At 50.4% G+C, this 25,174-nt stretch overlaps 10 protein-coding genes across 10 annotated transcripts; 5 read left to right on the top strand and 5 right to left on the bottom strand.

The window, feature by feature from the left end:
• Positions 1–30: 30 nt before the first annotated feature.
• BKA67DRAFT_255501 (uncharacterized protein) lies at positions 31–909 on the bottom strand. Its single transcript, XM_046095781.1, has one exon. It carries the CDS (start codon positions 804–806, stop codon positions 189–191), a length of 618 nt encoding a protein of 205 aa, XP_045960366.1. The 5' UTR covers positions 807–909; the 3' UTR covers positions 31–188.
• A 103-nt stretch (positions 910–1,012) lies between these two features.
• BKA67DRAFT_657985 (uncharacterized protein) lies at positions 1,013–1,967 on the top strand (the record flags this gene model as incomplete). Its single annotated transcript, XM_046107202.1, has 2 exons — positions 1,013–1,238; positions 1,300–1,967. 2 exons carry the CDS (start codon positions 1,013–1,015, stop codon positions 1,965–1,967), a joined length of 894 nt encoding a protein of 297 aa, XP_045960365.1.
• A 113-nt stretch (positions 1,968–2,080) lies between these two features.
• Positions 2,081–4,454, bottom strand: BKA67DRAFT_622516 (flagellar associated protein). The gene is made up of 4 exons (XM_046105499.1): positions 4,081–4,454; positions 3,894–3,949; positions 3,404–3,843; positions 2,081–3,350 (listed from the first exon to the last, which is right to left on the bottom strand). Exons 1-4 carry the CDS (start codon positions 4,346–4,348, stop codon positions 2,174–2,176), a joined length of 1,941 nt encoding a protein of 646 aa, XP_045960364.1. The 5' UTR covers positions 4,349–4,454; the 3' UTR covers positions 2,081–2,173.
• A 2,282-nt stretch (positions 4,455–6,736) lies between these two features.
• On the top strand, positions 6,737–8,897 carry BKA67DRAFT_255487 (uncharacterized protein). The gene is made up of 2 exons (XM_046095780.1): positions 6,737–8,357; positions 8,600–8,897. The coding sequence occupies exons 1-2, from the start codon at positions 6,916–6,918 to the stop codon at positions 8,700–8,702; spliced, it is 1,545 nt and encodes a 514-aa protein (XP_045960363.1). The 5' UTR covers positions 6,737–6,915; the 3' UTR covers positions 8,703–8,897.
• Positions 8,898–9,092: 195 nt separating this feature from the next.
• BKA67DRAFT_534994 (uncharacterized protein) lies at positions 9,093–12,042 on the top strand (the record flags this gene model as incomplete). The annotated part of the gene is made up of 2 exons (XM_046099947.1): positions 9,093–9,514; positions 9,564–12,042. 2 exons carry the CDS (start codon positions 9,093–9,095, stop codon positions 12,040–12,042), a joined length of 2,901 nt encoding a protein of 966 aa, XP_045960362.1.
• Positions 12,043–12,152: 110 nt separating this feature from the next.
• On the bottom strand, positions 12,153–12,623 carry BKA67DRAFT_255468 (uncharacterized protein). The gene has a single exon (XM_046095779.1). The coding sequence runs from the start codon at positions 12,532–12,534 to the stop codon at positions 12,262–12,264; it is 273 nt and encodes a 90-aa protein (XP_045960361.1). The 5' UTR covers positions 12,535–12,623; the 3' UTR covers positions 12,153–12,261.
• On the bottom strand, positions 12,455–15,191 carry BKA67DRAFT_562644 (ANK-repeat protein MBP1). The gene is made up of 2 exons (XM_046102621.1): positions 14,722–15,191; positions 12,455–14,664 (listed from the first exon to the last, which is right to left on the bottom strand). Exons 1-2 carry the CDS (start codon positions 14,794–14,796, stop codon positions 12,712–12,714), a joined length of 2,028 nt encoding a protein of 675 aa, XP_045960360.1. The 5' UTR covers positions 14,797–15,191; the 3' UTR covers positions 12,455–12,711.
• A 154-nt stretch (positions 15,192–15,345) lies between these two features.
• On the top strand, positions 15,346–18,945 carry BKA67DRAFT_622504 (uncharacterized protein). Its single transcript, XM_046105498.1, has 3 exons — positions 15,346–16,541; positions 16,592–16,754; positions 16,800–18,945. Exons 1-3 carry the CDS (start codon positions 15,797–15,799, stop codon positions 18,898–18,900), a joined length of 3,009 nt encoding a protein of 1,002 aa, XP_045960359.1. The 5' UTR covers positions 15,346–15,796; the 3' UTR covers positions 18,901–18,945.
• Positions 18,946–21,757: 2,812 nt separating this feature from the next.
• Positions 21,758–22,033, top strand: BKA67DRAFT_490239 (ankyrin repeat protein; the record flags this gene model as incomplete). The annotated part of the gene is made up of 1 exon (XM_046096969.1): positions 21,758–22,033. A coding segment is annotated over one exon (276 nt), but the record flags the coding sequence as incomplete, so codon positions are not given.
• A 598-nt stretch (positions 22,034–22,631) lies between these two features.
• BKA67DRAFT_657978 (aflatoxin B1 aldehyde reductase member 3) lies at positions 22,632–23,806 on the bottom strand (the record flags this gene model as incomplete). The annotated part of the gene is made up of 2 exons (XM_046107201.1): positions 22,632–23,354; positions 23,468–23,806. The coding sequence occupies 2 exons, from the start codon at positions 23,804–23,806 to the stop codon at positions 22,632–22,634; spliced, it is 1,062 nt and encodes a 353-aa protein (XP_045960357.1).
• Positions 23,807–25,174: the final 1,368 nt, after the last annotated feature.

The raw sequence follows: 25,174 nt of genomic DNA, 5'->3' as shown, positions 1-25,174 counted from the left end.
CCGACTCCTTTTTTCTTGGCGGTATCTGCCCATGGTGTTTTTGTTGCTTTCATTTGCGTCCAATTAGACTAATATGATCAACTAGTGAGCATGTCAATTAAATGAGCATCAACTTCTTCTTTTTTCTTTTGCTGCGGGTCTACGTTACTTTGCCCTGGCAAGTAATATCTTGATCACCGGCTTAACCATCAGGATGAGCTTTGAATCATTCTCATTTGCAGAGCCATATCTGGGCGATTTGTTACTAAAGGCTGCTTTCCTGAGCAGCTATGAGCCACTGATAGTGGTGTGATATGCATTTCAAAGAACCCATGTTCCCCAATGGAGGGATGAATGTTGCGGCGATCCTCATGGATAGCAAACATATTCCACGTGCATAAGGATACATAACAGCTGCTAGCCGTTGCTGCCTTGCGCAGGCAATACATAATCGTGTGATCGGCCATTCGGGCGCAAAACCTACCCTCGAGCCAGTGGATGTTGTACAAGTCGTCCGACTGCAGCAGGTAGTCACCCTCGGTGGGCATCACACCAAACTGCTTCAAGGGACTGACTTTCCCATACCTACCTTTTACTGGTATATTTGGTGGCACTGGACTCTGTTGTGACGCGTCACTGGACAGCGTCATCGAAAACGTTCGAGCTGGGATTGTGACGCGACGCAACCCGAGACCTTGTATGACTAAAGATACACTCCGCGCGCGGGCTGAGACGGCGTATGCGAAATTCCCAATTGGCCGCTTGAAACAACATGCAACGATGCTCAAACAGGCTGGCCACATGCCATGGTCGCACAGGTACCACATTTCTGCCTCAAGTCTCTTTCACGGCGTGGGTCGTACCAGCAAAACGGGCCTACCATGTTTGCAGCAGATAGGTGCATGGCATGTCCTACCCACCTTGTACATACAAGAGTTGGGACCGACGGCCCCCGCGTTGACTGTTATGCTGGATCGTGCTTGGCGAAATTGTCTGTGAGAAGCCACCTTTTTCTTTTTGTTCTCGAATTAAGATGGCTGCCTGGCCACTTGTTAGATTTTCAGTATGGACTTGTGCTCTGGCCCTGTTGAGCTGGCATGTCCAGGCCATCAGGCTTCTGTACGCATCGGACTTTCGGAATCATGTCACATCAGGGTCTGTCGTCCCGATTGTCTGGCAGGACCAGAGAGGCGTCGTCGATGTTGTTTTGGTGATGCATTGGCTAGACGGGCTCGTTAACTCCACCACAATCGTAACGAGTACGTCTTCCATTCCAGTTTTCTAGAGAAGACCTCCCAAACTGATTGCGAATCGTTAAAGATTCTAACACAGGTTGGACTGTTTGGCAGCCGTGCCAGGTCGAGGGCGCCTTGTGCATTATTGTAGTTATTGATAGAGACCCACGAGACAGAAGCGTAATTACATCGGCTGTGTCGCCAGGTTTTGCAGTGAGGAGTGTTCCGCAGTCGTCTGGCCAACAATACGTACATCGGAGAACGAACCCATTCACGAGTCTCTATATCGCGGAGATCACATCGCCCACGGTGGTCGCTCCAAGTACAGGCCTTCTCACTGACCCAAGCGAGCCGACTTGGTCCGCGAGCTTTTATTCGTCCTCTCCAAGCTCCACGTCGGAAATCAGTATCAAAGGACCCTCGGACCGCTTGATGTCATCCACAGCCGTGGCTGCACAGGACGTCGGCACTACTTTGACGGTGAGTAATGAGCACCAAACCTCGACCGCATCAATGCCAACAGAGATGGCACTCTCCGGGGATCCGACCGGCGGGCTTGGTACCAGCGCAGCAGCTGGGATCGGGGTCGGGTCGACCTTGGTTGGAATACTGATTCTGGTCCTCGTGGGCGTCTACATTTGTTTCCGGAAGCGGAAAACACCGGCACAGCATGGAGGTGCCGGGAAAGAACCTTCCAGTCAAGAGATCGAATTGGACAGACCCGTACCGAGACAGCAAGGGAGCCAAGTCTAAGAAAGTGCTCATATGGAGACGATGTATGATCATGAGTGTTGATATATGATTGAATGAGCCCTTCAGGCAATTCAGAGCGAGAGCGGTCTTCATCTGTGCGACAAGTTGTTAGCTTGATATGAAATGATCTTATTCATTCGCTCATCTACTCTTGCTAGTCTATTTTGCATCAGCCAAAGCTTTTTTCTTTCAGGTCGTGTAGTGGGTTACTTTGGAGGCTCGCCTCCAACTTGAGTGATACGACCCTCGATCTTGGGCGAGATCGCCTGCGTCCAGTCGACTTCAAACTCGCCTTCGAGCAGTGCGTCGCCTGCTTGACACTCCACACCAGCGCGACGTGCCCACTTGCTAAATACCCTCCGCATAATCTGTAACTCTTTGTCCAATTTCTCTACGTCCTCTTCAGCAGCAACGTCTTCGTCATCCTCACTATCGGTCTCTGCTTCCCGACGCATCACGCTTGCGCGACGAGATCGAATGTTCTGAGGACTCCAGCTGTCCCAATCGTGGCCCTTGGTTGCCGAAGGAGTGGTGGGGGTCGCATGTGGCGTAGGTTGGATGGTCGGATGGTTTGTGCTGACCTTTTTGGAAACCTCTTTCCAATGCCTGTTCATGGCATTGCCCCAGTTTTTCCACTGGCCCATGACGCGCAGAGATATGAAGTACTGTCGCAACATCATGGAGATCAGAATGCCGTTCTCTTCCGACACAACTTCTTCAGCCTTGCCACCTTCCGACTCTATCAAGAGCGATTCGAAGCCGTCCTTGCCTCTACCCATGTACCCACGGGTGACCAGACGATATTTTCTCTCCATATCAATGGTTTCGTCCCCAATTGTGGCCTTCAATATTCTGGACCCAGTCGGTTTCCTGCCGTCGAACGTAAACTTGATGTTTGAAACTTGGGGGAATCGTCCCTCAAGTGCAGGGTATTGCGATACTCCGTTCTCAAGAGCATCCCATATGGCTTGGCCAGTGACATTGATCACGACGACAGGGTCCTCAAAAGGGAAACAGTTCATGATATCCTTCAGTAAGATTGGGCCAGGTGGATAGATCTGGTCACCTCTGACTGTTCCAGAAGCCATGATACAACAATCACCGTAGTAATGGTGGCGCATGATATCGCATACCCAATTGGCAAGATTGCTTTCCTTGGTCCGCACTGTCCTGAAGCGAGCATCCAACGGGGCAATTGTGAACCCAATTGATTTCTGAAGTTTCGACTTGAGACTGGCAGTCAAATCGTCGACCACCTTGACAGTCTCTTCATGTTGAGGGATCGCAGACGTAATATCCCGCCGAATAATGTCAAAATCCCATTTCTTTAAGTCGTGCTTCTGGCGTCTGGCTTCAATGTATGAGAGCTGCTTGAAGTCGGTTCTGTCCATTATCGTCAGTCATGGTGTTGATCTATCAACTTTAACATCACGTACCCTGACCGTAAGACATGAGTACCCTTGATGAAACTGTGGTTGTAATAGTGGTCGTGGCCGCCCAGGATAATGTCGATGATTCCATCGGTTTGCTCAGCAAGCTTATTGTCATTCGGTTCACGCATGTGAGTGACCGCGATGATGATTTCGGCGCCTTCCTCTCTTAGCTTGGGGACAAGTTCCTTCGCTGTTTCGCTCGCAGATCTATATATCAGGTTTGGCGGAAGACTATTAATGGTTGCAAGCCATTCACGCTCGCCAAGTCCAATAAGACCAATCTTGATACCATTGGAAGATGTGATCATGTGCGTTCTTTTTGCGTTACCAATCGGTACGTCCTTTCCCAACGCAGGATCCAGGACATTGGCGATCAGCCAGGGGAATTTGCACTTTCCTGCCAAATGCTTAAATTGGCGGACACCAAAGTCAAGGTCATGATTCTGCACGTGGTCAGTACATGTATGATAGAATAACGCGACTTAAAACATACTCCAAGTGCGGCTGCATCGGTACCAATATTATTGAGCAGAGGTACCATGTGAGAACCTGTGTCGCCCGTTAGTGGTTGATTGTCCAGAGTCCAGAAGCTTGGAGTTGTAGCGACGTTGGTATCAAAGAGCCCAATAGACTTGGCGGAGCCCACCGCCTCGGGCATGTAGCGACTGTTGCGAACGTACCCTTGGTTATTGAACTTTCCAAACTTGGATTGTAAGCATCGCCAGAAAACAGGGTAACCAGATCTGATTGACCTGTCCATTTAGGATCATCACGATAGTGTTTGACCAAGGTCATGAACCTGGCGACACCGCCAACGGGCTCAGCTGAGGACGAATCCACGTGGTAAACATCATTGTAGTGCAGTATCCTTAGATCTGGCGGTCCGTCGGGAGAACCGGAGCTGTATGTGACAGACTCATTAGGAGGGGGCTTGGACTTTTCGGGCATTGTGTATTGATACTTGTAAATGGCAATAGAGTCAGATTGAGAAAGTGAACATGTGCCTGAGGGAGATTAAGGTCAGCTTAATGTTCTGAAGCTGATTGGGGCATCGAGGACGTGCCCTGAATTCCAGCTTTCAGGTTCTTGGCTGCGGGGCTGGGGCTGTGCTGAATGCCAGGAACCCGCGGGCGATCTGCCCACGGGCCAGCGCTCACTGATGTCCTTGTTTCAGTGCTCAGTGCTCAGTGCTCAAATGAGAATGTGCAGTCCCACCAATGGATTATCCCACCCATAGTCTGATGTACGCTTCTCTGCCAATCACTCTACGCTCTGTATCAATCTTTCCGGCTTACATCGTATATCGAGGTCATTATCGCATATATGTGTGGAGCAGGCAGTATTGCGGTTGCCATCTGGCACAGCGCATGAGTATCGAACGCGGATTGGTATTGTTCGCTTGAAAGCGACGTGTCCTCGTATACTGAATGATTTTTGATATTACTCAAATGAGTTGCGAGAGTGCTTCGTTCTGTTAGATCGCCAGGAGAGACTGCCCAAGAATGTCAACAGTAGTGGAGTTGCGTGGTTGGTCTCTTTTCACTATCTGGAACGATACACTATTTCGGAAGTAGGAACGGGACGATGCTCGTTCACTCGAAATTACCTGCCCAACATCGTGATATGAGGATGTTGTTCCTGTTCCAACAGCAAGAATTAGCAGAGGTCAAATGCCAGCATGGCGGCTTGGAGCTTCACCGAAATGCTGAATATTCGCCACCACATGCATTCAAGAACACTATTCCATTGGTAATTGTACGGGAATTTTGGAGTTCCAGTATTATCTGCGAACTCTGAAATTAGAGTAAGATTTACAGGTGCTTGAAGCAGGTGAGATGGTTGAATGGCTGCCCAGTTCGACACCAGTGCTAGCCAAACCTATTACAAACCATGCGTCTCTTCTCATACAAGCAGCCTATGGTTGAACGAAATCTCTTTTTCTCGGCGATGGTCACTAATAGTTCCTTATCTTCAAGAAAGAAACTAAAATGGTTGAGTACACTCTTATACCAGTGGTTACGGTGAGAGACTTCAGATACTACGTTGCGAAAATTGAAAACATAGAGAAGTAATTTATCGTTTCACTGTTGTTGTATAGCTGAATAATGACAATAAAACATAACTAGACGACTAGCATCTTCTTATCATAGTTCATTTTCCGGAATTCTTCAGCTCATTTCTTGAACGCTGTTCTTACAGCTCGATTACGGTGTGCTCTCACAACGTTAATGTTGAGGCGTATGCGGTGCCCGTGATCCTCTCTTATGTAACGCTTCAATATTCTTCTTCTTTTTCCTCAATACATCACGGTATGAAGCCTGTTCACATAGAGTTCTGCACTAGTTAGTTCAAGGCTTGTGATCCCACTTGCTCAATTACACACTTTGATATTCCCACAATTGAGTCACGACTTGCTCATCATAGTAGGCAGCCGCGATGGCTTAGGAATCATACCCAGTCGTAATTATGAAAATATGACCCCCACGCCTGATGACGTTGAATCTTTTATCCCTTTCTTTCCATATCAGGTGCAGGGGCTGGACATATGCCAGTGAGGATATCTCCAACGCTATGTTTGCTGATTGCGAACTGCTTAGCCAACCAGATCTCAAATTTTCTATAGTCGGTGGGTTTTTATAAGGCTGATCTTCTCCTTGAGCATGTTCATCTCTTCGGTGTGTCCTTTTCTTTATGGGTGGGTATGAGGAGGGAAGCTGCAGCTAATTTTTGAATAGGGTTATGGATCTACTGACCAAACAGTGTCGTGTCTCTGTTGCACCATACTGAATTGGCCGTTTCACTGCTCATATATAGCTATTTGTCTTAGTACCTCAAGGCCCCTTTACGACAAGACCATCGCCCAAATTGTGCTGACAAACCAGTCTGCGCGACATACAAAGAATTATCTAGCCCTGGTGATTTGCTCATACCAATTTCAAGCAGGTCTCTCTGCACGAACAAGCTTTTTAATGGCGACTGAAGGCTCCTAGCTGGCGTGGGCTTGTCTTCAAGAGACATGGTTTGCTTTCCAGTGTCGCGACCAATTTAGGTGGTGCTGAGCCAGAATGCAGTCGTTCTATCGGTGGCAATGCCCGCATAGGGGCCCTGAACGAACAACATCTCCAGATGTTAGTTCTATTAGTGATATATTCGGGTCCAAATCCAATGTCTGCAGCACTGTGTAGATAGGCGCCAGATTTGCAGGAACGATTACAATCAGACCCGTCTTTTCAGTACAAAGTTGGCGGCGTAGACGTGCACCGAACTTGCACACCCCGCTATCTGCTGCTAGACTAGTCCAACCTAACTGCCAATCTGAGCACAGGCAACAAACAACGTCACCTTAATCCTACGACCACTTAGGTTAAGTTACTCCGTATGTACAGTACCCATCATCCAAACTCGTCGAAATCATCCTCAGTGTAGTTCTGTACGTTCAGCTTGCGTCAAAGGTCACAGTTGCCTCTAGTATCCGCTCCGAGATTGCCTGTGGAGTTCATCAAGTTCTCCTCACAATGGCGAGCTCCGTTGACATATCAGATCTTCCTCCCGAGATTCTTGCTCAGGTCTTCGACTACCTAGATGGTCCAGCGCCCTCAGAACTTACGCTGCACGAACAACCTCATAAAGGCATTCTTCGGAGGAATCAAGACCAGGAGCCCAACACTGTAGACCATGGCTCTCACTTGTCGTTCACGGCAGATCTGAAGTCATCGTCATGTGTCAGCAAACGCTGGCGTGCGATGCTCCTGCCTCGCCTGTTTCGCAACGTCATCTGGCGTCCTCACATGACTTCGCTCAAACTCTTCAATCTTCGCCCAATTTCCATGCTTCAATTCATGCTAGACAATGACCTGGATCACTACGTTACCACGTTCACTATGATGGTAGATTTTACTGCCGATGACGTGGACGACAGCCAACTTCATCATCAGATACAATCAGGCGACCTGGAGTGGCTCTGGGATCAGCTCTTCTCCGTGATTGACCCTCTGCGATTTACAATTATTGCGCCACCTGCCACGCTTGCAGCTCTCATGAATCGAATGTTGTTTCTTACTGACGCATGGTCATTCGATGTTCCGTACCATATCTTATCATTGGCAAAGTCAACTCACGATAAAAAGGAACACGCCTCGAAGAGCCCGGGCTTTGACGAACCGGGCCCGTCACAGTCACATCCCATTATCAAAAGCGATGTGGGCGCCATCTCCTCAACCACAGAAGAGACGGCAAATCGTCAACATGTAGATCTGAAGCTCGCTATGGATAGAGCGTCAATTGCACTGCCAAAGGCTGGGCGCCGTCGATACTGTCCACCTCCGGCACCACCTGCCAGTCCTCTATTCACGATCCGCCCATGGACTTCAATATTGCTCAACGAAGGCTCTTCAATTCGTGCTTACCAAACATACGAGTTCTTCCTACGACAGCCGCCCTCGATGCTCAGCGCTCTCTTGGGAACCGGGGAATATCCTAACAATCAAGCCCTGCTTCCTCCAAGCATCGTGGACTTCAACTATATCGCTGTCTTTCCCCTTGCATCGCACGTACATGCGCTACTTTCAAACTTGCCAAGGCTTGATAGGCTATTTGTCCAGCTCACACCCCGGCCTTCCAACGAGATCCTACAGGACCAGAAAGCTATGAAAAATATAGACATGGCTGACTTATGGATGGAGCGCAACACGGCATATAGTCATCTGTTCGCCGAACTTACACAGGTGAAACCACACAGTAACTGGAGCTCACTGAAAGTATTTGAGAGTGGAGATGCAGCAGACAAGGAAAGCTGGAATATGGCCGTTGATTTCCTCAGACGAAGCGACATCACCAATTGGGTAGTGGAGCGGGATGGCGTTCTTGTCAAGACTGCCGAAGATGGTACAGCAACCGCGTCTACAGGATCCGTGATCCACCACCTACTCGGGGAGGAGTCCTTGAGCGTGCCTTTATTGTCAGTACATCCTCACCTGTCTCTCGATTTTATGCTTGCGGACATGTATCTCTCATGTGTTCGCCTTGGGCCGGACGAACCGCCCGTATTGTTCCCGACGCTGATGGAAGACCTGCGCAATCTTCAAGCAGCGTCAGGTGGACTTCGTCGGCTACTTTGCCTATATCCCAAAATCGGCCATCTTGAGCAAGATCGGTACTACAGAATCCGTTCTGGAGAATATGTTTCTGACGTAGACGAAGCCAGGGATCCCTAGAGCGAATCGCTTTCAATGGCACTACTTCCCTACCGTTCTCGAGCAGAGAACTTTACGTTCACGATGGTGATGATCAAAGCAACGATTAAATCACGGTAGCTATCACGATCGAGTGGGAGCACTTGTTGCAAAACAGCCAGAGCCATGAGAAGCTATGATCGTAACTTGGACGGAAAATCGAATTGATTGCTCGTGCTGTTCCATTAGATACGGCTTCAATCCGCAGATACTCATCTACATGGCTGTTGATGATGGGCCACGAAGAACCCTCTTTTCTTGTCATTTCTTTCAGTCTTGACCTAATCTCGTGGGCGCCAATTCCCTATTGGCTGCGTAACCGCCCACTCAGCCACGCTTGGCGGCCTGGCTTAATGGAGCTGTCATGTGCAATGTGTAAGGCTGAGCATTTCGCGGCGTTATGTTATCGTTCTCGTCTCTCAAGTCATTCGTGTTTTTCTGATCGCCCATGAAAATTGAAAATGGCCGAAGTGACAGCAGCACTCGCTGCACTAAATGTCGCGTGCAATGTCATTGCAGTGGTCGATTTCACCTGGACTTTATTGACGGAAGCGCGTGAGATATACAAGGCGGAAACCGGCGCGAGCGGCAATGTCACGTTTATCGGAACCATCACGAAAGACATTGAGTACCATGATAAACGTCTAGAAGCTTCTCATGCCGATAACATGGAATTGCAGGAATTAGTTAAAGAGAGTAGAAGAATTACAGCACGACTCTTGGGAGCTCTTGAGAAAATGAAAACCGGGCGACGTCACTCGAAGTGGAAAAGCTTCAGAGCTGCCCTAGGGGAGGTATGGGGCAAAAGCGATATCAAAGACCTGACGGAGAAAGTCGAAATTCTCCAAAGACAGATTGCTAGACATGTTCAAATGTCTATCAGGTATGTGCAGAGCTATTCCAGCGTTATAAGCAGTGCTCAAAGTAGCCAGTCGAGAAGTACATGAGACCCGCAATGAAATCGGCGCACTCGCAAATATGATTTCGGCCCTTGAGATTACCAACTCTCAACTTGATATTAGTCAAAAGGGAGACGTGAAAACTCTGGAAAGCAATGTGATGAGGGCGGTGGAAGCTTCTACCTCGGCCAACCGCCAAAACTTCGAGCAATTGCGTCAAGCCATCCTTCTTGATAAGGCAGACCTTCTGACGGAGGAAGTCATATCAGGCATACAAAACTCACGCCAGCTATTAAGCGCTACAAAACAACTCGCCGGGTTTGTTGAGGTAACGAATGCAAACCAGGCTTTTCTGCAATCTTTGCATTTTAGCAGTCGCACAACTCGATATCGCAATATTGAAGTTGCCTACTCGGAAACCTTCGAGTGGATCCTGCATGATAACCCACCATTGGACTACCGCGGCTCAACGGTAAGGTTTAAGGAGTGGCTCGAAGCAAGTAATGGGATTTATTGGATTTCCGGAAAACCAGGATCCGGCAAATCGACCTTAATGAAGTTCCTCTACAACAACGAAAAGACTAAAAAGTGTCTGCGCGCCTGGGCACAAAATAAACCATTGGTCACAGCGAACTTCTACTTCTGGAACGCAGGCTCGACTCTACAAAAGTCACAAGAAGGTTTGCTACGCTCGATTGTCTTTGAGATGCTACGACAGTCTCAGGATCTCATCACTGTAGCACGTAGTGCCGTCATTGCCCCATCACGCTTCGAGCAAGATGACAAGGCCTGGGAACTCGATGAATTGTTATCCATGTATACCGCGATAGTCACTTGCGACATGGATAGAAAGTTCTGCTTGTTCATCGATGGTCTGGATGAGTTCGAAGAAGGCAGGCGAACACATCGCGACTTACTAAACACTCTCCGACACTTAAAACATTCTCCAAACGTCAAGGTTTGCCTCTCCAGTCGTCCATGGACAGAATTCGACGATGAATTCAGAAACGACGCTGGTCGTCTAAAACTGGAGGAACTGACCCGAGGTGATATTGAACGCTATGTTACAACCCACTTCACAAAACATCCTCAGTTCAAAGTGCTAGCCACGCAGAATATTGCGTACTCTGATTTTATTCAATTAGTTGTCGACAGAGCTCAAGGAGTATTCCTCTGGGTCTATTTGGTTATGCGCGAATTGCTTAAAGGCCTCACCCACCACGACTCGCTAAACACGCTACGACGCCGGCTTGATGGTTTCCCGCCAGACCTAGAAGAGTTCTTCAAGGTGCTGATCAAGCTCGTAGATCCAATGTACCACAAACAAATGGCTCGATACTTCTTCCTTGCTGTGACAGCTAAGCACCCCCTGCCCGCGTCGTTCTATTCTTTCATGGATGACCTGGAGGACAATCCGGTACTAACGTTAGAGGGTAATGTCAGATCAATGTCGGATGAAGAAGATGATCGTCGGCAAGATCAACTGAAACGAAGGCTTGACGGGCGAACGCGAGGTCTTCTTGAGCTACACGACTCGGATGGTCTGTCCGGTATCGTCAGCATCTGGACTGGTGAGGTGGACTTTCTCCATCGCACTGTTCGTGACTTCCTACGTGACTACCAGAACATTCAGAACTTGTTTACACAGCATCTTAGCGACGAGAGCCCTTCACTGACTGCATGTAAAGCCATCTTGATTTCAAATCAGACAATCCCTTCCAAGTACACCCGTAACGAGGTTCGGCAAACTTTTCGCAACACACAATTCGATTGGCGCCATATGTTCCTGTTCGCCGCCATTTATCTGGACACTTCCGACTCTGAAACTGAGTTAGAAAAGCTGCTCGTTGCAGCGGAGGAAACAGAGAATACTGCCCGCAGCGTACTCCGTTTGAAGCCTCGGTCTCGATATTTTCTAGGGATGGCTGCCGGGATTGGCTGTTGTTCTTACCTCGAATCAAAGCTTAAGTTTGCACCGCTACTGGTCACACCCATTTCGGAAGATGTTGATGACAATGACAATGATGACGACGACGACGACGATGATGACGATGATAACCCCGCGTTATTCTTTGCGCTACATCTTACTAAGGACAACCTGAGCAACGTGATGTCCATGCGTTGTATAAGTCTTCTCCTCAACGCCGGTGCCGACCCTAACGAGCGATACGTAGTCGAATTGTACAGGCCCGCTATAGAGAAGACTTACAACTCTGTCTGGTGTACATTCTTGGATGCTGTTAGAGGTGGACACTTGGTCTTGGAAAAGAGAACTCTGTACGAGCTCTCGAGTTTGCTCATCAGCCATGGTGCGGATCTCGCAGTCTCGCCTAATGATAGAGACACAAGATCTACTGTGGACATACTTACTCCCTTTCTTGGAAGGCGCATGGTTTTGCAGCTACATGAGGAGTTCCTTCAAAAACAAGTGGCGGCAAGGAAGATGGTCCAAGAAGCACAAGTCGCCGTCCAGAAGAAGCGCAAGAGTCGCAAGCTCTGCTGCTTCTTCTGAGTGTGCTCTCCCCAATGATGATGGAACCAGCTCATGCGATACAGCGTAGTCAGCAAAGGATGTCGTACTTAAGGGATAATCACGGGAGTGTACCAGATTGTAAATACTATATAGTGGAGCAGGGCTGGGTTTCTGTCTGCATTTGTTCTTCTGTTTCAATGCCGTAAGGGTGGCCATAAGGCCATAGGCTTCCCTCGTATTGGTCTCTGACATGGCAGGCTATGTACATCTCGTCAAGTACGCGATGCCAGTTCCCTGCCTCGCGGATTCCACGATTCTAGTGTCTCGAGGGTTGTTAAATTCGGAATCTCCCGGAGCGGGTTCATTTTGTGAACATAAATAGAAAGTATAATGGAACGGACCACTGCAGCACAAAAGAAGGTACACCTTTGGACAATCCATGGGTGCCATGTAATCCATCGGCGTAGAGTCGGCTTTGCACATCAAATTGGAACTGACTATGAGGCAGAAGAATGAATAAATAATGCTCATCACGCAAAAGCCTACAGAGGCCTATATAACGCCTGGGACCTTAGGCCTGCCACAATAACGAGCAGCAGACGACACGGCATCTCTGCGTCGGAAGAGTCCACAACAAACCTTTAACGCCGAACCAGAACAGGCACCCCTTCAATTCTTACACTCAAACCGCATATATCTTTCGTGGCCCTAACAGATCATCATCCGCTCACCATCAGGCAGGGCACTGACAGGCGCGTCGTCGACGGGACTCCGCTGTTCTTCCATCATCTCGATCAGTTCATCCAAGTTAGCATCGAGATTCTCAGCATCGGGCCTATCCAAACATTGCTTGAGAAGTCGACGGTACTTGTCGATGCTCTCCCCTGTACCGCTCAGGCCCAGGGCGTCGACATATTCCCTCTCGATCTTCCTCTGCTCACCAATCGCCTCGCGTAGCTCGTTCGCCAGCTGCATGCGGATTTCCGGGTTGTCGTCGTCTGGGGCAGCGGTGCTCCCGTTGAGGAGGGCAAGCTGCTGCTTGATATTGGCATGGACGAGATATCGACTTTGGGCTGCTAGCAGATCGAGAACCTGGTGCTGAGCCATTGTGGAGTCGCCCACTGCCTTGGCTGCGTTCTCGTCTGGCTCTAGTCGTGCCTCCAAGGCAGCAATCTCTTGTCCTACGGCGGCGAGCTCGTTCTGTGTCTTGCCAAGTATGCGTCTTGCTTCGACCTCGGCATCGTTCTTCTCCTTCCACTCTTCGTCGTAGGATGCTGCCAGGTCGTCGAACTTCTCCAGGACTAAAGGGGTGATCTTGTTCTGAACGGTGTTCGCAGCTGCAGAATGATAGGTTTTGGCTAGCTTGGTGACGTTCTCGGTCAGAGCGTCACGGAAGGAAACATGCCGCCTGCTATCAGGGGCAAACGGACTAGAGGATCGCTGAGGTGCACGTTCCTTGGGTTCCTTGATCGCATTCAGCTGCTGGATAAGCTCCTCGGCTCGGATGCCCTCCATATTGGGGATGTTCGTAGCAGCGCCCCGCCCTAGAAGAGCACGAATACATTTCCTGGCATTAGATTGAGCGGCGAGATGCAACGCTGTATTGCCCCCGAGATCTTGCGTGTCGATGAAGAGTTGAACAAAGTTGGGGTCCTGTGTCTCTTGGAGTCTGTTCAGGATGTTGTCAAGGTAGTACCGCGAACAGGTGTGGCTGACAATTCGACCGGTTCTCAGCATGACGGCATGGTGTAGTACGGTATGGCCGGACTCGTCTCGGGCATCGATTGTATCGAAGAGCTCTTTCAGGACCGATGGGAAGGATTGTTTCTCGTAGCTGTTGGTGAAGCAGACGGACCGCATCAGCGGCGTCTCGCCTCGGATGTTCTGACAGCTGAGGCTGGCCCCGAAGCGTTTGAGCTGCTTCATGACGTCGACGTCACCCATAGCGCTTGCCCAGTGGAGGGAGGTATTCCTGTCCGTGTCGATGAAGTAATCTGGCTGGAAGTTGGGAGGCGGCTCTGGTCGCACCGTGGGACCTTCCTGGCGGGAGAGCAAGAAGTAGTCGAGCAGTTCGTCGCCGTATATGGCGTGCTGCTGCTCGGTCAGATCCTGGATCTGTTCGTCCCTCTTCCGCTTGCGGTGGCCGGTGTAGTGGGACATGTCCGGGCGGTCATCTTCGGCCATGTATGACGCCGAGGCGACAGTGAGGTTGTCAGGGGTATCATCTTCGTTGACCTGGCTGGCGGTTTCGTATTCTTGCTGAGGAGGGGGAGGGGCCGGGGCCGGGGCCGGGGCCCATTTGGGAACTGCTGGCTTCGCCCTCGGGGCTTTCGGTTTGCTGGCATGTCGGGGTGCGGGCGGTGGACTCTGGTCGCCCGGGGTGAATGTGAAGATGGGCTGTAGACGCTCATAGACGTTGTTCTTGTGGGCAAGCTGTGCGCCAGCCTCCAAAGGGATCCAGGTGCCTTGGTATTTGCCGTAGCCGCCCTGAATCTTTTCGTGGTCGTCCTTCTGAACCTCCCGCTCGAGGATGCGTGTTCTTGCCGGCTTATCGTAGCCTGCTGCTTTGAGGATGTGGGTGGCATTGATCCAGTCGTCCTGCCGTCTTCTCATAACATGTTCTTTGAGGTCTTGGCCGAACTGGAATTCGTAAACGGGGATCTGGAAAGGGATTGAGTCAGAGGGAAGGACTGTTCAGTGATGACAATGGATACTGACACCACTGTAAGTGGCACTGTAAATGCCTGGGCCGGTAGGCGGAGCAGCAACTGGTGCAGGCGCAGCCTTGACCATTGTGACAGATGACTGCCGCAGACAACGTGGAGCCTGTGAAGTTTGAAGTTTGAAGTTTATGATGTGATACGACGCAACGCGCGACGTGATGTGGTGTTCTGCCCCGAGGGCGACGACAAGCTTAGTAGGCGTGACCTTGGTGCATGAGGCAGCATCTGACCTGGTTCCTGAAGGCCTTCAGAGATAAATTTGGCTAGATACTCATGGACACAATGCTAGCAGTATAACTGGTACTGTCGCAATAATCCTTGCACGCAAGCTTGTCGCAATATTGCTCTTGATCTCGACGCCCAGGATGTGCAAGACGCGTCTCAATTCATTTCGAGAGGAGGCGGCGGGCAGCGAGCGACGCGAAACCGCGTAGATGGCTGAAGCTCGGACCATGCTCCAACTTTTGTGAACTAGTCCAGCCGGGGTTGATCTGGACTACAAATTCACTAAGGTTAGGTTACTATGTATGCTGCCACTGCGTTGTTGAACGCCGGATAATAACCAAGTTAACCTAAGGTTAAGCTAGATTAGATACTGCTTTACATGGTGGAAGTGCATTGCTAGGTTAGCTTGTTTGTTGCTCTCGCGTCGCTATGATTTCGAGCAAATGCGAACGGCACCTCATAACCTAATGCTACCAATACCCCCGTCCATTGCGTGGTCAGAATACTCGGCCTTGTGCCATGGCCACTGATCCCCCAATCTCTGCCACTTTGGTGTTGGCTACAGTGTAGTGATTTTTCGGCTTCCCGCCGTACGGCATTGACTGAATTGCATACGCCAATCTCGTGAGGGCCATGGTGAGGCTATGCTTCGGCTGGCCATGCAGTATTTACCCCGCATTTCTACGTCGATTAATGCTCGTACAATTAATTACATGTTGGCGAGGCTGTCTCGGTCTACTGCGTTTTGTTCCACCGACTACCTCGTGTAGAATGTTGATTCGGTCTTTATATCACGGCGATTCAATCCACACTACGCCGTAGCAGTTATCCCGATCTACTCCACTATGCGACTCTTACAGCGCCGGCCGGACGGCACGCTAAAGCTCACGGCGGAAATCACCGACGATATTCCCCCATACGCTATTCTTTCTCATACCTGGGGTGCGGACGAGGATGAAGTCACATTTGCTGATATCACAAACGGCGCTGGCCATCACAAGGTGGGAAATCAAAAGATTCAGTATTGCGGCCGCCAAGCTGCTCTCCATGGTCTGGAGTACTTCTGGGTGGATACTTGCTGTATTGACAAATCGGACATCACAGAACTCTCTACGGCTATCAACTCCATGTTCCAATGGTATAAATCTGCCACGAGATGTTATGTCTACTTGTCTGATGTCAACAACAGTGGATCAGGTCTACGGAAAAGCCGATGGTTCACTCGGGGCTGGACGCTCCAAGAACTTGTCGCACCCATGTCTATCGAGTTCTTTTCATCCGGATGGCACCGCCTGGGAGATAAGCAGTCACTCGAGGCAGAGATTCGACAGATAACGGGCATTTCGGTCGAGGTGCTCCGCGGGCGCCGTCTGTCAGATGTAAGCGTGGTTGAGCGGATGTCATGGCTGACAAAACGTCAAACAAAACTCCCGGAAGACATGGCCTATTGTGTCCTCGGTATCTTTGATGTGTATATGCCATTCAACTACGGCGAGAGGGAGAATGCCTTCCGCCGCTTACAAGAGGAGATTGACAAGAAAGGGAAGGTCGGGACGGAATTGCCGCTTCAACTAGAAAACTATACGCAAGGTAAATATTAACAAGTTTGGCACATTTCGATATTGTTACTAATGGTGCAGGAGTCTGCTCAAGCAACGTGGAGACATCACCTCGTCCGTTGGCTATGATACCCTTTAGCCGCGATGCAGACTTCGTCGAGCGAGGTGCCATCCTCGATCAAATCTGCCAAAGACATACTAAACCAGATTCCTGGACTGCGCTGGTCGGTTTAGGGGGCGTTGGGTAAGCAAATTCCCATTGCGATTACTTACAACTAACAACTGAAAGAAAATCCCAAATCGCCATCGAATATGCATACCGAACCCAAGATCGATCCCCTGACACGTGGGTGTTCTGGGTGCACGCAAGCAACGCGGCTCGATACGAACAGAGCTTTCGGGATATCGCCAACTGCGTGGAAATCTCTGGGCGAAAAGACAAAAATGCCGACATATTTCAGCTCGTGCACGACTGGCTACATGCTAGGAAGAGGAAGTGGATCCTCATACTGGATAATGTTGATGACGCCAGCTTCCTTCTCGACACTCCCAGCACTGGGCAAAATAGGCAAGCAAATGCTATTAACGATAGAGCTTCGCGACCATTGAAATCTTACCTCCCGCATTGTACCAATGGGTTTGTCCTCATCACTTCCAGGAGTAGTGACGTGGCACGAAAGTTAGTAGAAGGCAGCGCCATCATCGCCGTCGGACCCATGGCGAAAGAAGACGCGGTGGCGCTAATTCGCAAGAAGTTATCACCACAAGAAGATGATGGTAGCTTTGACGAGCTCGCAACAGCGCTTGAGTTTATGCCATTGGCCATTGTTCAAGCAACGTCTTATATCTCTCATCGCGCATCGCGTTGCTCAGTGCGACAATATTTGAAACTGTTTCAAACCAATGATCGTAAGAAGGAAAGTCTCTTAAATCGGGAGGGAGGAGAACTCCAGCGAGACCCGGAAGCCAAGAATTCTATCATCGATACATGGCAGATATCGTTTAACCATATCCGCCAGACAAGACCTTCCGCAGCGGACTTGCTCTCGCTTATGAGCTTCTTCGACCGGCAAGGCATACACGAGAGTCTGCTCCGTACTATCCCAGAATGCAGGGAGCAGAGTGATGACGGAAGTGATGGCAAAAGTAACAACCAAAATGAAAGTAATGATGACGACATCACATCACGATCGAGTTTGGCTGAAGTCTTTGAGGACGACATCGTTACGTTACGAGACTACTCGTTCATTTACCTGGGTGAGGACCCAACGAGCTTTACAATGCACAATCTCGTACAGCTCGCGACACGGAAATGGCTCAGGGAAAATGGGCACCACGAAAGATTCCAGCAACAGTTTCTTCGAAACCTGAATAAAGAGCTCCCTAATGGAGAGTATGAGAACTGGCTGACGTGTCAGCTACTCTTCCCGCACGTGAAAATGGCCGCATCACACAAGCCTGAAAGAGACTTGGATGACTGGGCTTCAGTACTTTATAAAGCAGCGTGGTACTCATGGAGAATAGGGAATGGCATTGAAGCGGAGGAGATGGCGTTTCAGGCGATGAAAGAAAGAAAAAGGTTGTGGGGTATTGGACACGAAGACACATTAGATGCCATGGCATTAGTTGGTTTGGTTTTGAAATTCCGGGGCCGATGGAATGCCGCGGAGAAGCTAGAGGTGCAAGTGATGGAGATGAGCAAGACGAAGCTCGGAGCGGACCATCCAGTCACGTTACGTAGTATGGCCAACCTGGCGTCGACGTACCAGGATCAAGGCCGATGGGACGCTGCGGAGGAGCTAGGGGTGCAAGTGATGGAGACTCGCAAGACGAAGCTCGGAGCGGATCATCCAGACACGCTAAGTAGTATGGCCAACCTGGCGTCGACGTACCGGGATCAAGGTCGATGGGACGCTGCAGAGGAGCTAGGGGTGCAAGTCATGGAGACTCACAAGACGAAGGTCAGAGCGGACCATCCAGACACGCTACGTAGTATGACCAACCTGGCATCGACGTACTGGAATCAAGGTCGATGGGGCGCTGCAGAGGAGCTAGAGGTGCAAGTGATGGAGATGAGCAAGATGAAGCTCGGAGCGGATCATCCAGATACACTACGTAGTATGAATAACCTTGCTTCTACATGGAAAGATCTAGGTAAAGGTAATAAGCCTTTGAGATTAATGGCAGAATGTATAAGTCTTAGGCAACGTATTATAGGAGTTAGTCATCCTTTTACGCTTACTTCTATTAGTACATTGACTAGATGGGAGTCAGAGGAGGCAACAGCCTTGGAGGCGAATAAGATATTGGAGTCGATATTAAGGGGTTATAACAAATTCATGGTAAGGACAGCTGTTAATAAGCCTACTACTAGGAGACATAGTGTGTAAAACTGAATTACTGTGCGGGAGCCAAAATAGGCCTTTTAACCTTTTAAGGAAAACTTCAAATATTGAAATTCGAACGGTGAACTGAACCTTATTATGCTACATGTACTCTGGTACTGTACAGGATAAATCGTGTAGACAACCAATTGTAAATGTTAGTTTTAAGTCGGCGGCTGCTGGCACTCCAGTGTACCTAGCACGGCACGCACCTGCCTGTGTTAAGCGGCAACCACGATAGCAAGGAATACTATTTAACCTCTAGCAACAATTATCCATCCTGTCCGTGTCCTAATCTCGACACACATACCACCATTAGACCCAAAAGACTCAGGTCACTTTGCGTCCAGCAGCCATAGACTTCCCAGTATCTCTCACCTGGTCGAATTGAACCTGCCCGAAAAAGCTGAGACATCGTATGTTTATAAGTCGGTGGGTGGCATTTTTGCAGAGCGACTTACAATAACTGTCTCGATCCTTGGGCAGAATATTGTTGGCAGAGACTGATACAGAAAACATGGGCGCTCTTGTCTGGGGCTAACTACTTGATATATGTATGCACGGGGGCTTAGCCAAGCACTTTGTATCTCTCGCGAACCTTACGTGGACTGATCCTGATCGCCGGGACAGACTAGCAAAGAACGTGGCCCTCACGTTTTCTGAGCACGTGCCTCTTTGAACCTACCACCTCCAGGTTTCAGCCTCTGGGGTGATTGCAGATTCTAGCATGGACCATTTTGATGATTCTTTTTGCTACCGAACCTTCGATCAGGAATTACCTCCACTTGTCTATTGTGGCACGGGAGATCACCAAGCAGACCTGGAGCCCATCTTCCCAGTCCTGCCCCACTCCAAGCAACACTCGGATAGGCTTTCCCCAATGCCACACTGCGAGACATGGCCAGAGGGTAAAGAGCATGATTTCAGCTCATGCACAAAATGAACTCTATTCATGACAACCACCACGTTTCAAATTTTTCTTTCACGAAGCCCCTAGTACCCATCGTTGGCCTTCAACCATCGCCATAATTACCTGCGGAAGTCCACATGGCGCTAGTACTGCCAGCCATAGACAACTATCTATTCGTTCACGACATTGCTTTTCATGATTGCCAACTACTTAATACTGCAATAGCTTGCAACCAAGCTGACGACCCTACCCTCTCTTGCGGCTTTAGCTGACCATTCAAACCAACGAAAGCTCTTTTCCTTCGTGCTACCGGCATCTATCTTAGTCTCGGGTTCTCTCCCCGCCATCCTCGTGGCCGCCACGTTGTCTTAGTTCAAACGCTAGAAATAACCACGGGCCTCCTGAAATTTCCCTTCATCGTACCATTCGGTTCTGGAAGCCGTCCGCTCTAGGCAAAGAGAGGTAAGGTTTTTCATAGTAGTTTTGTCTAGACAATACCTATACGGAATTTCCGGCGTCCTAAGCAGGTGCCGTGTTCATACTAGTATCACCCGGCTACTCTTTGCACCGGCTGAGAGATGCTAACAGGTATTAGCGTTGGGGTCTCATCCAAAAACTCGGGACAAGACATCTTGATAAAACATGGAGCCTCTGTCCCTCACGTTGACTTGCCTCGATCGGATCCCTCGGTCCCCTTGTAGTGAGCAGATGCTGCAGGAAACCTTGCTTACTACTATCTGGAACGTTCGTTAAGGACGCTATGGCTGCATCAGTCTCACTCCTCACTTTGACCAGTGGCGCGGCCACCGCATGTAGTCGGACAGCTGAAACCCTCGACGAGCTAGCTGCCATCGTTGGCATAAGCCGCTCGATCTTTTCATTCATGGCTGCTGAATGCTTTTGCACCAAAGACGTCATGGAAAGACTCGAGTTCTTCGTCAGGCCGGGAGCGCAGCGCGACGGCGTTGCAGATTACCATAACAGGGCCGAACTTCGCAGTTGTTTTGAGGTGTTAGTACGACCTATCATTGCTACACTGAGTGAAGTCGATGTTGAACTTCAGAGGTTACGACGATACTCTGCCGAGCAAGATTCACTAGTGCATACGAAACTAGTACCGATTCTTCAAGACTCGCTCTACGACGCGAGGAGTACACTGAGGAAGAATCGGTCATCAATTAGTATTATAATGGATTGTCTGAAGAGGTATGTGAACTTTGGGAATGAGCCCGCTCGGCTCTCACGACCTGGCGATGCATTTGACCCGGTGGTTTACTGACTACTATTACCAGCGGCATTCTTGCAGACGCCCAGATCCAGGTGCAGCACTTGTTGCCATCTTCATCAACCGAAAAAATGGCATTTGTATCACAGCAGCTCAAGCCGCAAGTCGCCATCTCGCTGACCAAACAGTTAAGCCGGTCACATATCCAACAACAAATGGCAAATGTCAAACCAAGACCGTCAAGGACCTTCCGGTTGGAATCCAAAGTAGCCAAAAGGCTCCACGAAGGTATCAACAAGGGTGACTACAGTATGGTGTGCAAAGCCCTCTCGGAGAAGGGCGATCCAAATCTGCCATCCAAAAACTCAAAATTAGCACCTATCCATTGTGCACTGAACCAAGTGGAAGCAGCGCTTCGATGCGAAGACGAGATAGCATCCAGGGACTTGATACTGATCGTCATGGCTCTGGTACTCACCGGTGCGAGTATGCACGCAGTTAACGAGGATCGCTGCACGCCCCTGATCAGGGCAGTCAAAGGCGAGATGGGCGACGGGCTGGTCGCACTCATGTTGGAGTACGGAGCAGCGGTCAACGCCATGGACAGGGAACAAAATACAGCATTGCACTACGCCGCCATGAAACAGGTGTCTGCGGAAATGGGGAACATGGAGACGATACGGACGCTCCTGGCATTCGGGGCAGATCTGGACACCAGGAACCAGCGAGGGCGCACGCCATTATACGAAGCCGTCATGTGGCAGCATCTGGAACAAGCCACGCAGCTCCTCGACTACGGCTCCGATCTAGAGATAGCAGACAACAACGGATGGACGCCACTCTATAGCGCAGTGCTTCAGGGCCACGCACCCTTGACGAGGTTGTTGTGCAAGAGGGGCGCGTTCGTCGACAAGAAGGACAAGACAAGCCAGACACCATTACATTACGCCGTATCGCAAGGGCGGCAGGAGATCGTGGAGATGCTTGTAGATGCAGGCGCAGACGTCAACCTGATATCGAAAGGCGAGACTCCGTTGTGCCAAGCGACGGCGAAATCGAACGGCGCCCTGATTGCCTACCTGCTAAGCCACGGGGCAGATGTGTCGGTGCCATCACCGGGGTACAATGGTGCACTGCCGATACACATCGCAGCCATTGGAAAAGATCTGAGCATCATGGCCTCGCTAATCGAAGCCGGCTCGTTCATAGATGCGCAGGATGGGCCGGGCAGAACACCGCTTGCGTGGGCTACGGAGGCGGGCAGGAACGAGATTATACACTATCTGATGAGTAAGGGGGCTAGTCCTGAGGCCTGATAAGCCCGTCGGGGTGGGGTGTGTATTTTATGTGCTGATATTTTGCTACGTATATGATATCCCTCGTAGTACGTTGACATAGGTTGGTTGGTTCATGTTTGGTTGTAAAGCGCAGGCCGCCAGTATAGAACTTGGGAAATACACACAGCTCGCCATGTGGGGAGTTGGCACAATTTACATCTTCGGGCACGACTTCACTCTATTATGCATAGAACACTCTGCTGCATATCCCCGCCTCTCTAGTATACTTCATTTACGCCTTACATGTTATATACTGGCTCTGCGTTTATTTCTTCGGCGAGAAGAGAGCCTGCACGGTATCATACTTGTACACCAGGTCCTTGTGCCAGTAATTCGGCGCCTCGGCCTTGGTGATCAGCCAAGCCCTATCGATAGCTTCGACGACATCGTCCGGCAGGGGTCCCTTCTCCAAGTTGTCCAGGTTGCCATCCAGCTGCTCGAGGCTCGAGATGCCGATGATGACACCGTCGTTGCCGTCCTTGACCTTCAGCGCCGAGTGGTGCACCGTCCACCTGAGGGCGGTCTCGATGAGGCTCAGGCCGTCGTGCTTGGAGACGGCCTCCTCGATGGTGCGGAGGGCCCGGAACGTGCTGTCCTTGAAGTAGCGGGCCCTGTAGTTGGCGCCCGTAGGGTTGTCGCCGCCGAAGCGGCCTTCGATGCGCGACGGGTCAATGTCGGCGCTCTTGATCTTGCCCGAGAACAGGCCGCCCGCGATCGGGTTGTAGACGACGATCTCGAGCCCGTACCGCCGGCACGCCGGCACCAGCTCCGCGTCGATCCCCCGCGTGATCATGTTGTACATGGCCTGGTAGATGGTCGGGCGCACCCAGCCGTGCTGCCGCGCCAGCAGCACCGCCTCGGCCACCTCGAACGACGTGTAGTTGGACAGACCCAGGCGCACGAACTTGCCCGCCTTGTGCAGCTTGTCGAGCGCCGAGAGCGTCTGCTCGAAGGGGGTGGCGCGGTCCGCCGCGTGGATGTAGAGGATCTGCAGGAAGGGGGATCACGTGTCAGTCTTTTGTCTTTCGGGCATGATATCGCAAACAGATCGTAGCGACGGGGGTGCAGGAAAGAAATAGGAGGGGAAAATGATGGGCTCACATCGATGCAGTCCGTGCCCAGCTCCTTGAGCGACTTCTCGACGCTCTCGATGACCTTCTCCTCGACGTGGTCCCCGTCCGCGCTCGGGTACTTGACCTTGGTCGCCAGGGTGAGGCCACGCTCCTTCCACCTTGCCTCCCTGGTGAAGGCCTCCTGCTCGCCGCCGACGTAGACCCGTGCCGTGTCCACCTCGTTGTAGCCCCGCGCCTGGAACTTGTCCAGCACCGAGTTGTACACAGATATGTCCGTGATGCGGGCGCCATCCTTCGTCGACGGGCCAAAGGTCATCAGGCCCAGGATGACGCGGGGCTGGCCGGTCGAGGTTGGGAGGAGAGGCATCTTGAGTGGTTTTGTGTTCGGGGGGTTGGTCGGAAGGGGGGCTTAGTTGTATAAGTGGTATATACAGGAAGGTGCCTGCTCTACTTATTGAACAGACTAGACTAAGGTTCACTTAGACGGCAGCGGGCTGGATTAGTTTGTAGAAGTGTGGTACGAAAAGCTGGGCACGGGAGGGAGAAGATGGCGCCTTTATATACTATATACTCTCCATCTGGTAGAACGAGCAAATTGGTCGGAATGAGCAATTGTTCGGCGATAAGCCTGTACAGTACGGAGTATATGATGGGGGCAATGGACAATCGCGACATCGACGTCAAGGGTGCTTGACGTCGCTCGACCCCGCTTCAACCCCCAAATGAGGGGCATCCCAGCGCCGGATCACAAGAGTCGATGGGGCCAGGGTTTTAACGTCGCAGATAACAGTCTTATTGCCGAATGCGGTGCAGGTCTTCTTCTAAGTTGTCCAAGTCGTACAATAGTCATTCGACCAGTCGGCAACATGGACACCATTAGCAGCATTTATACATTTACATCTCGCGAAGACTTTTCACAAAGGCTCTCAACTCTTGGTTCAGCCCTGGGTATAGGAATGGAACATGATCCACGTTCACGGTATAGCGATTTAGCAAAAGCCCATATTGCCGGTAAAGGCGTCCCATCTAACGTAGGCACACAAATATCAGTATATATATTACTGTTGCCCTGCTAGCGGCCATAATCGCAGCAATCATCATGAAGTTTTGTCCCAACGGATGTTAATCGATAAAATGGTCGGGCAGTCAATACCTCAGCAATCGATTGGTTATGTTGCTAACTCCAGGTGATGATCACATCGGAGATCTGGCGTGTGAAGTCCTTGCTTACGACAGGATTTCCGATGGTAATTACTGGCCAAAAGCCGAGTGAGCATGTTGGCGTACCTCTGTGAATATGCGTTGTTGGATGGGATTTGCTACATTTCGTCAGAATGAGGAACTTCAGCTCGGCCTCCGGATCTCGGAAGCTCCATGTCACTTCAATTCAGCTGTTGAAGCCAAAGTCTTCCCAATGCTTGCCAGCCCAGAAGTCACTTCAACTTTTGCAGCGCGTAGTAATATCTCCCAACAATATGCCGTTTCATGTCTATCGCCGGGCAAATATCTTTTCCAGTCAAAGCGAGCCACCTACCGATTCTTCCTCTGCTTGAGTGACCAGGACGAGTGCCATATGGGCAGACATTAGAGGTAGATAGCGCAGATGCATGTCGGGGCGAACATCTAGCGGGTATCTTGTCGACGACGTTGGTTCAATCCCGGGTGATCATCTCCCAGTGTCAAGGTGTTGAAGCTGGGCTCCTAATATTCACGAGTTCGCGTTCGCGTCAGCGGC

Source organism: Truncatella angustata (genome assembly GCF_020726525.1).
Source record: "Truncatella angustata strain MPI-SDFR-AT-0073 chromosome Unknown BKA67scaffold_3, whole genome shotgun sequence".
Lineage (NCBI taxonomy): Eukaryota > Fungi > Ascomycota > Sordariomycetes > Amphisphaeriales > Sporocadaceae > Truncatella > Truncatella angustata.
The sequence above is the reverse complement of the archived record's forward strand: the minus strand, read 5'-3'. Positions and strand labels throughout refer to the sequence as shown.

What these genes read in the sequence shown, in the direction of transcription:
- BKA67DRAFT_255501 (XM_046095781.1), bottom strand. Translation starts at nt 806, where the DNA reads ATGTGGTACCTGTGCGACCATGGCATGTGGCCAGCCTGTTTGAGCATC.
- BKA67DRAFT_622516 (XM_046105499.1), bottom strand. Translation starts at nt 4,348, where the DNA reads ATGCCCGAAAAGTCCAAGCCCCCTCCTAATGAGTCTGTCACATACAGC. An exon ending in GGAAAGTTCAATAACCAAGG is followed by an intron (nt 3,950 to 4,080) that starts GTACGTTCGCAA and finishes CGGGCGACACAG; the next exon opens with GTTCTCACATGGTACCTCTG. An exon ending in ACTCATGTCTTACGGTCAGG is followed by an intron (nt 3,351 to 3,403) that starts GTACGTGATGTT and finishes GATAATGGACAG; the next exon opens with AACCGACTTCAAGCAGCTCT.
- BKA67DRAFT_255487 (XM_046095780.1), top strand. Translation starts at nt 6,916, where the DNA reads ATGGCGAGCTCCGTTGACATATCAGATCTTCCTCCCGAGATTCTTGCT. An exon ending in TCCTTGAGCGTGCCTTTATT is followed by an intron (nt 8,358 to 8,599) that starts GTCAGTACATCC and finishes ACGTAGACGAAG; the next exon opens with CCAGGGATCCCTAGAGCGAA.
- BKA67DRAFT_255468 (XM_046095779.1), bottom strand. Translation starts at nt 12,534, where the DNA reads ATGAGCATTATTTATTCATTCTTCTGCCTCATAGTCAGTTCCAATTTG.
- BKA67DRAFT_562644 (XM_046102621.1), bottom strand. Translation starts at nt 14,796, where the DNA reads ATGGTCAAGGCTGCGCCTGCACCAGTTGCTGCTCCGCCTACCGGCCCA. An exon ending in ACAGTGCCACTTACAGTGGT is followed by an intron (nt 14,665 to 14,721) that starts GTCAGTATCCAT and finishes ATCCCTTTCCAG; the next exon opens with ATCCCCGTTTACGAATTCCA.
- BKA67DRAFT_622504 (XM_046105498.1), top strand. Translation starts at nt 15,797, where the DNA reads ATGCGACTCTTACAGCGCCGGCCGGACGGCACGCTAAAGCTCACGGCG. An exon ending in ACTAGAAAACTATACGCAAG is followed by an intron (nt 16,542 to 16,591) that starts GTAAATATTAAC and finishes CTAATGGTGCAG; the next exon opens with GAGTCTGCTCAAGCAACGTG. An exon ending in GTCGGTTTAGGGGGCGTTGG is followed by an intron (nt 16,755 to 16,799) that starts GTAAGCAAATTC and finishes AACAACTGAAAG; the next exon opens with AAAATCCCAAATCGCCATCG.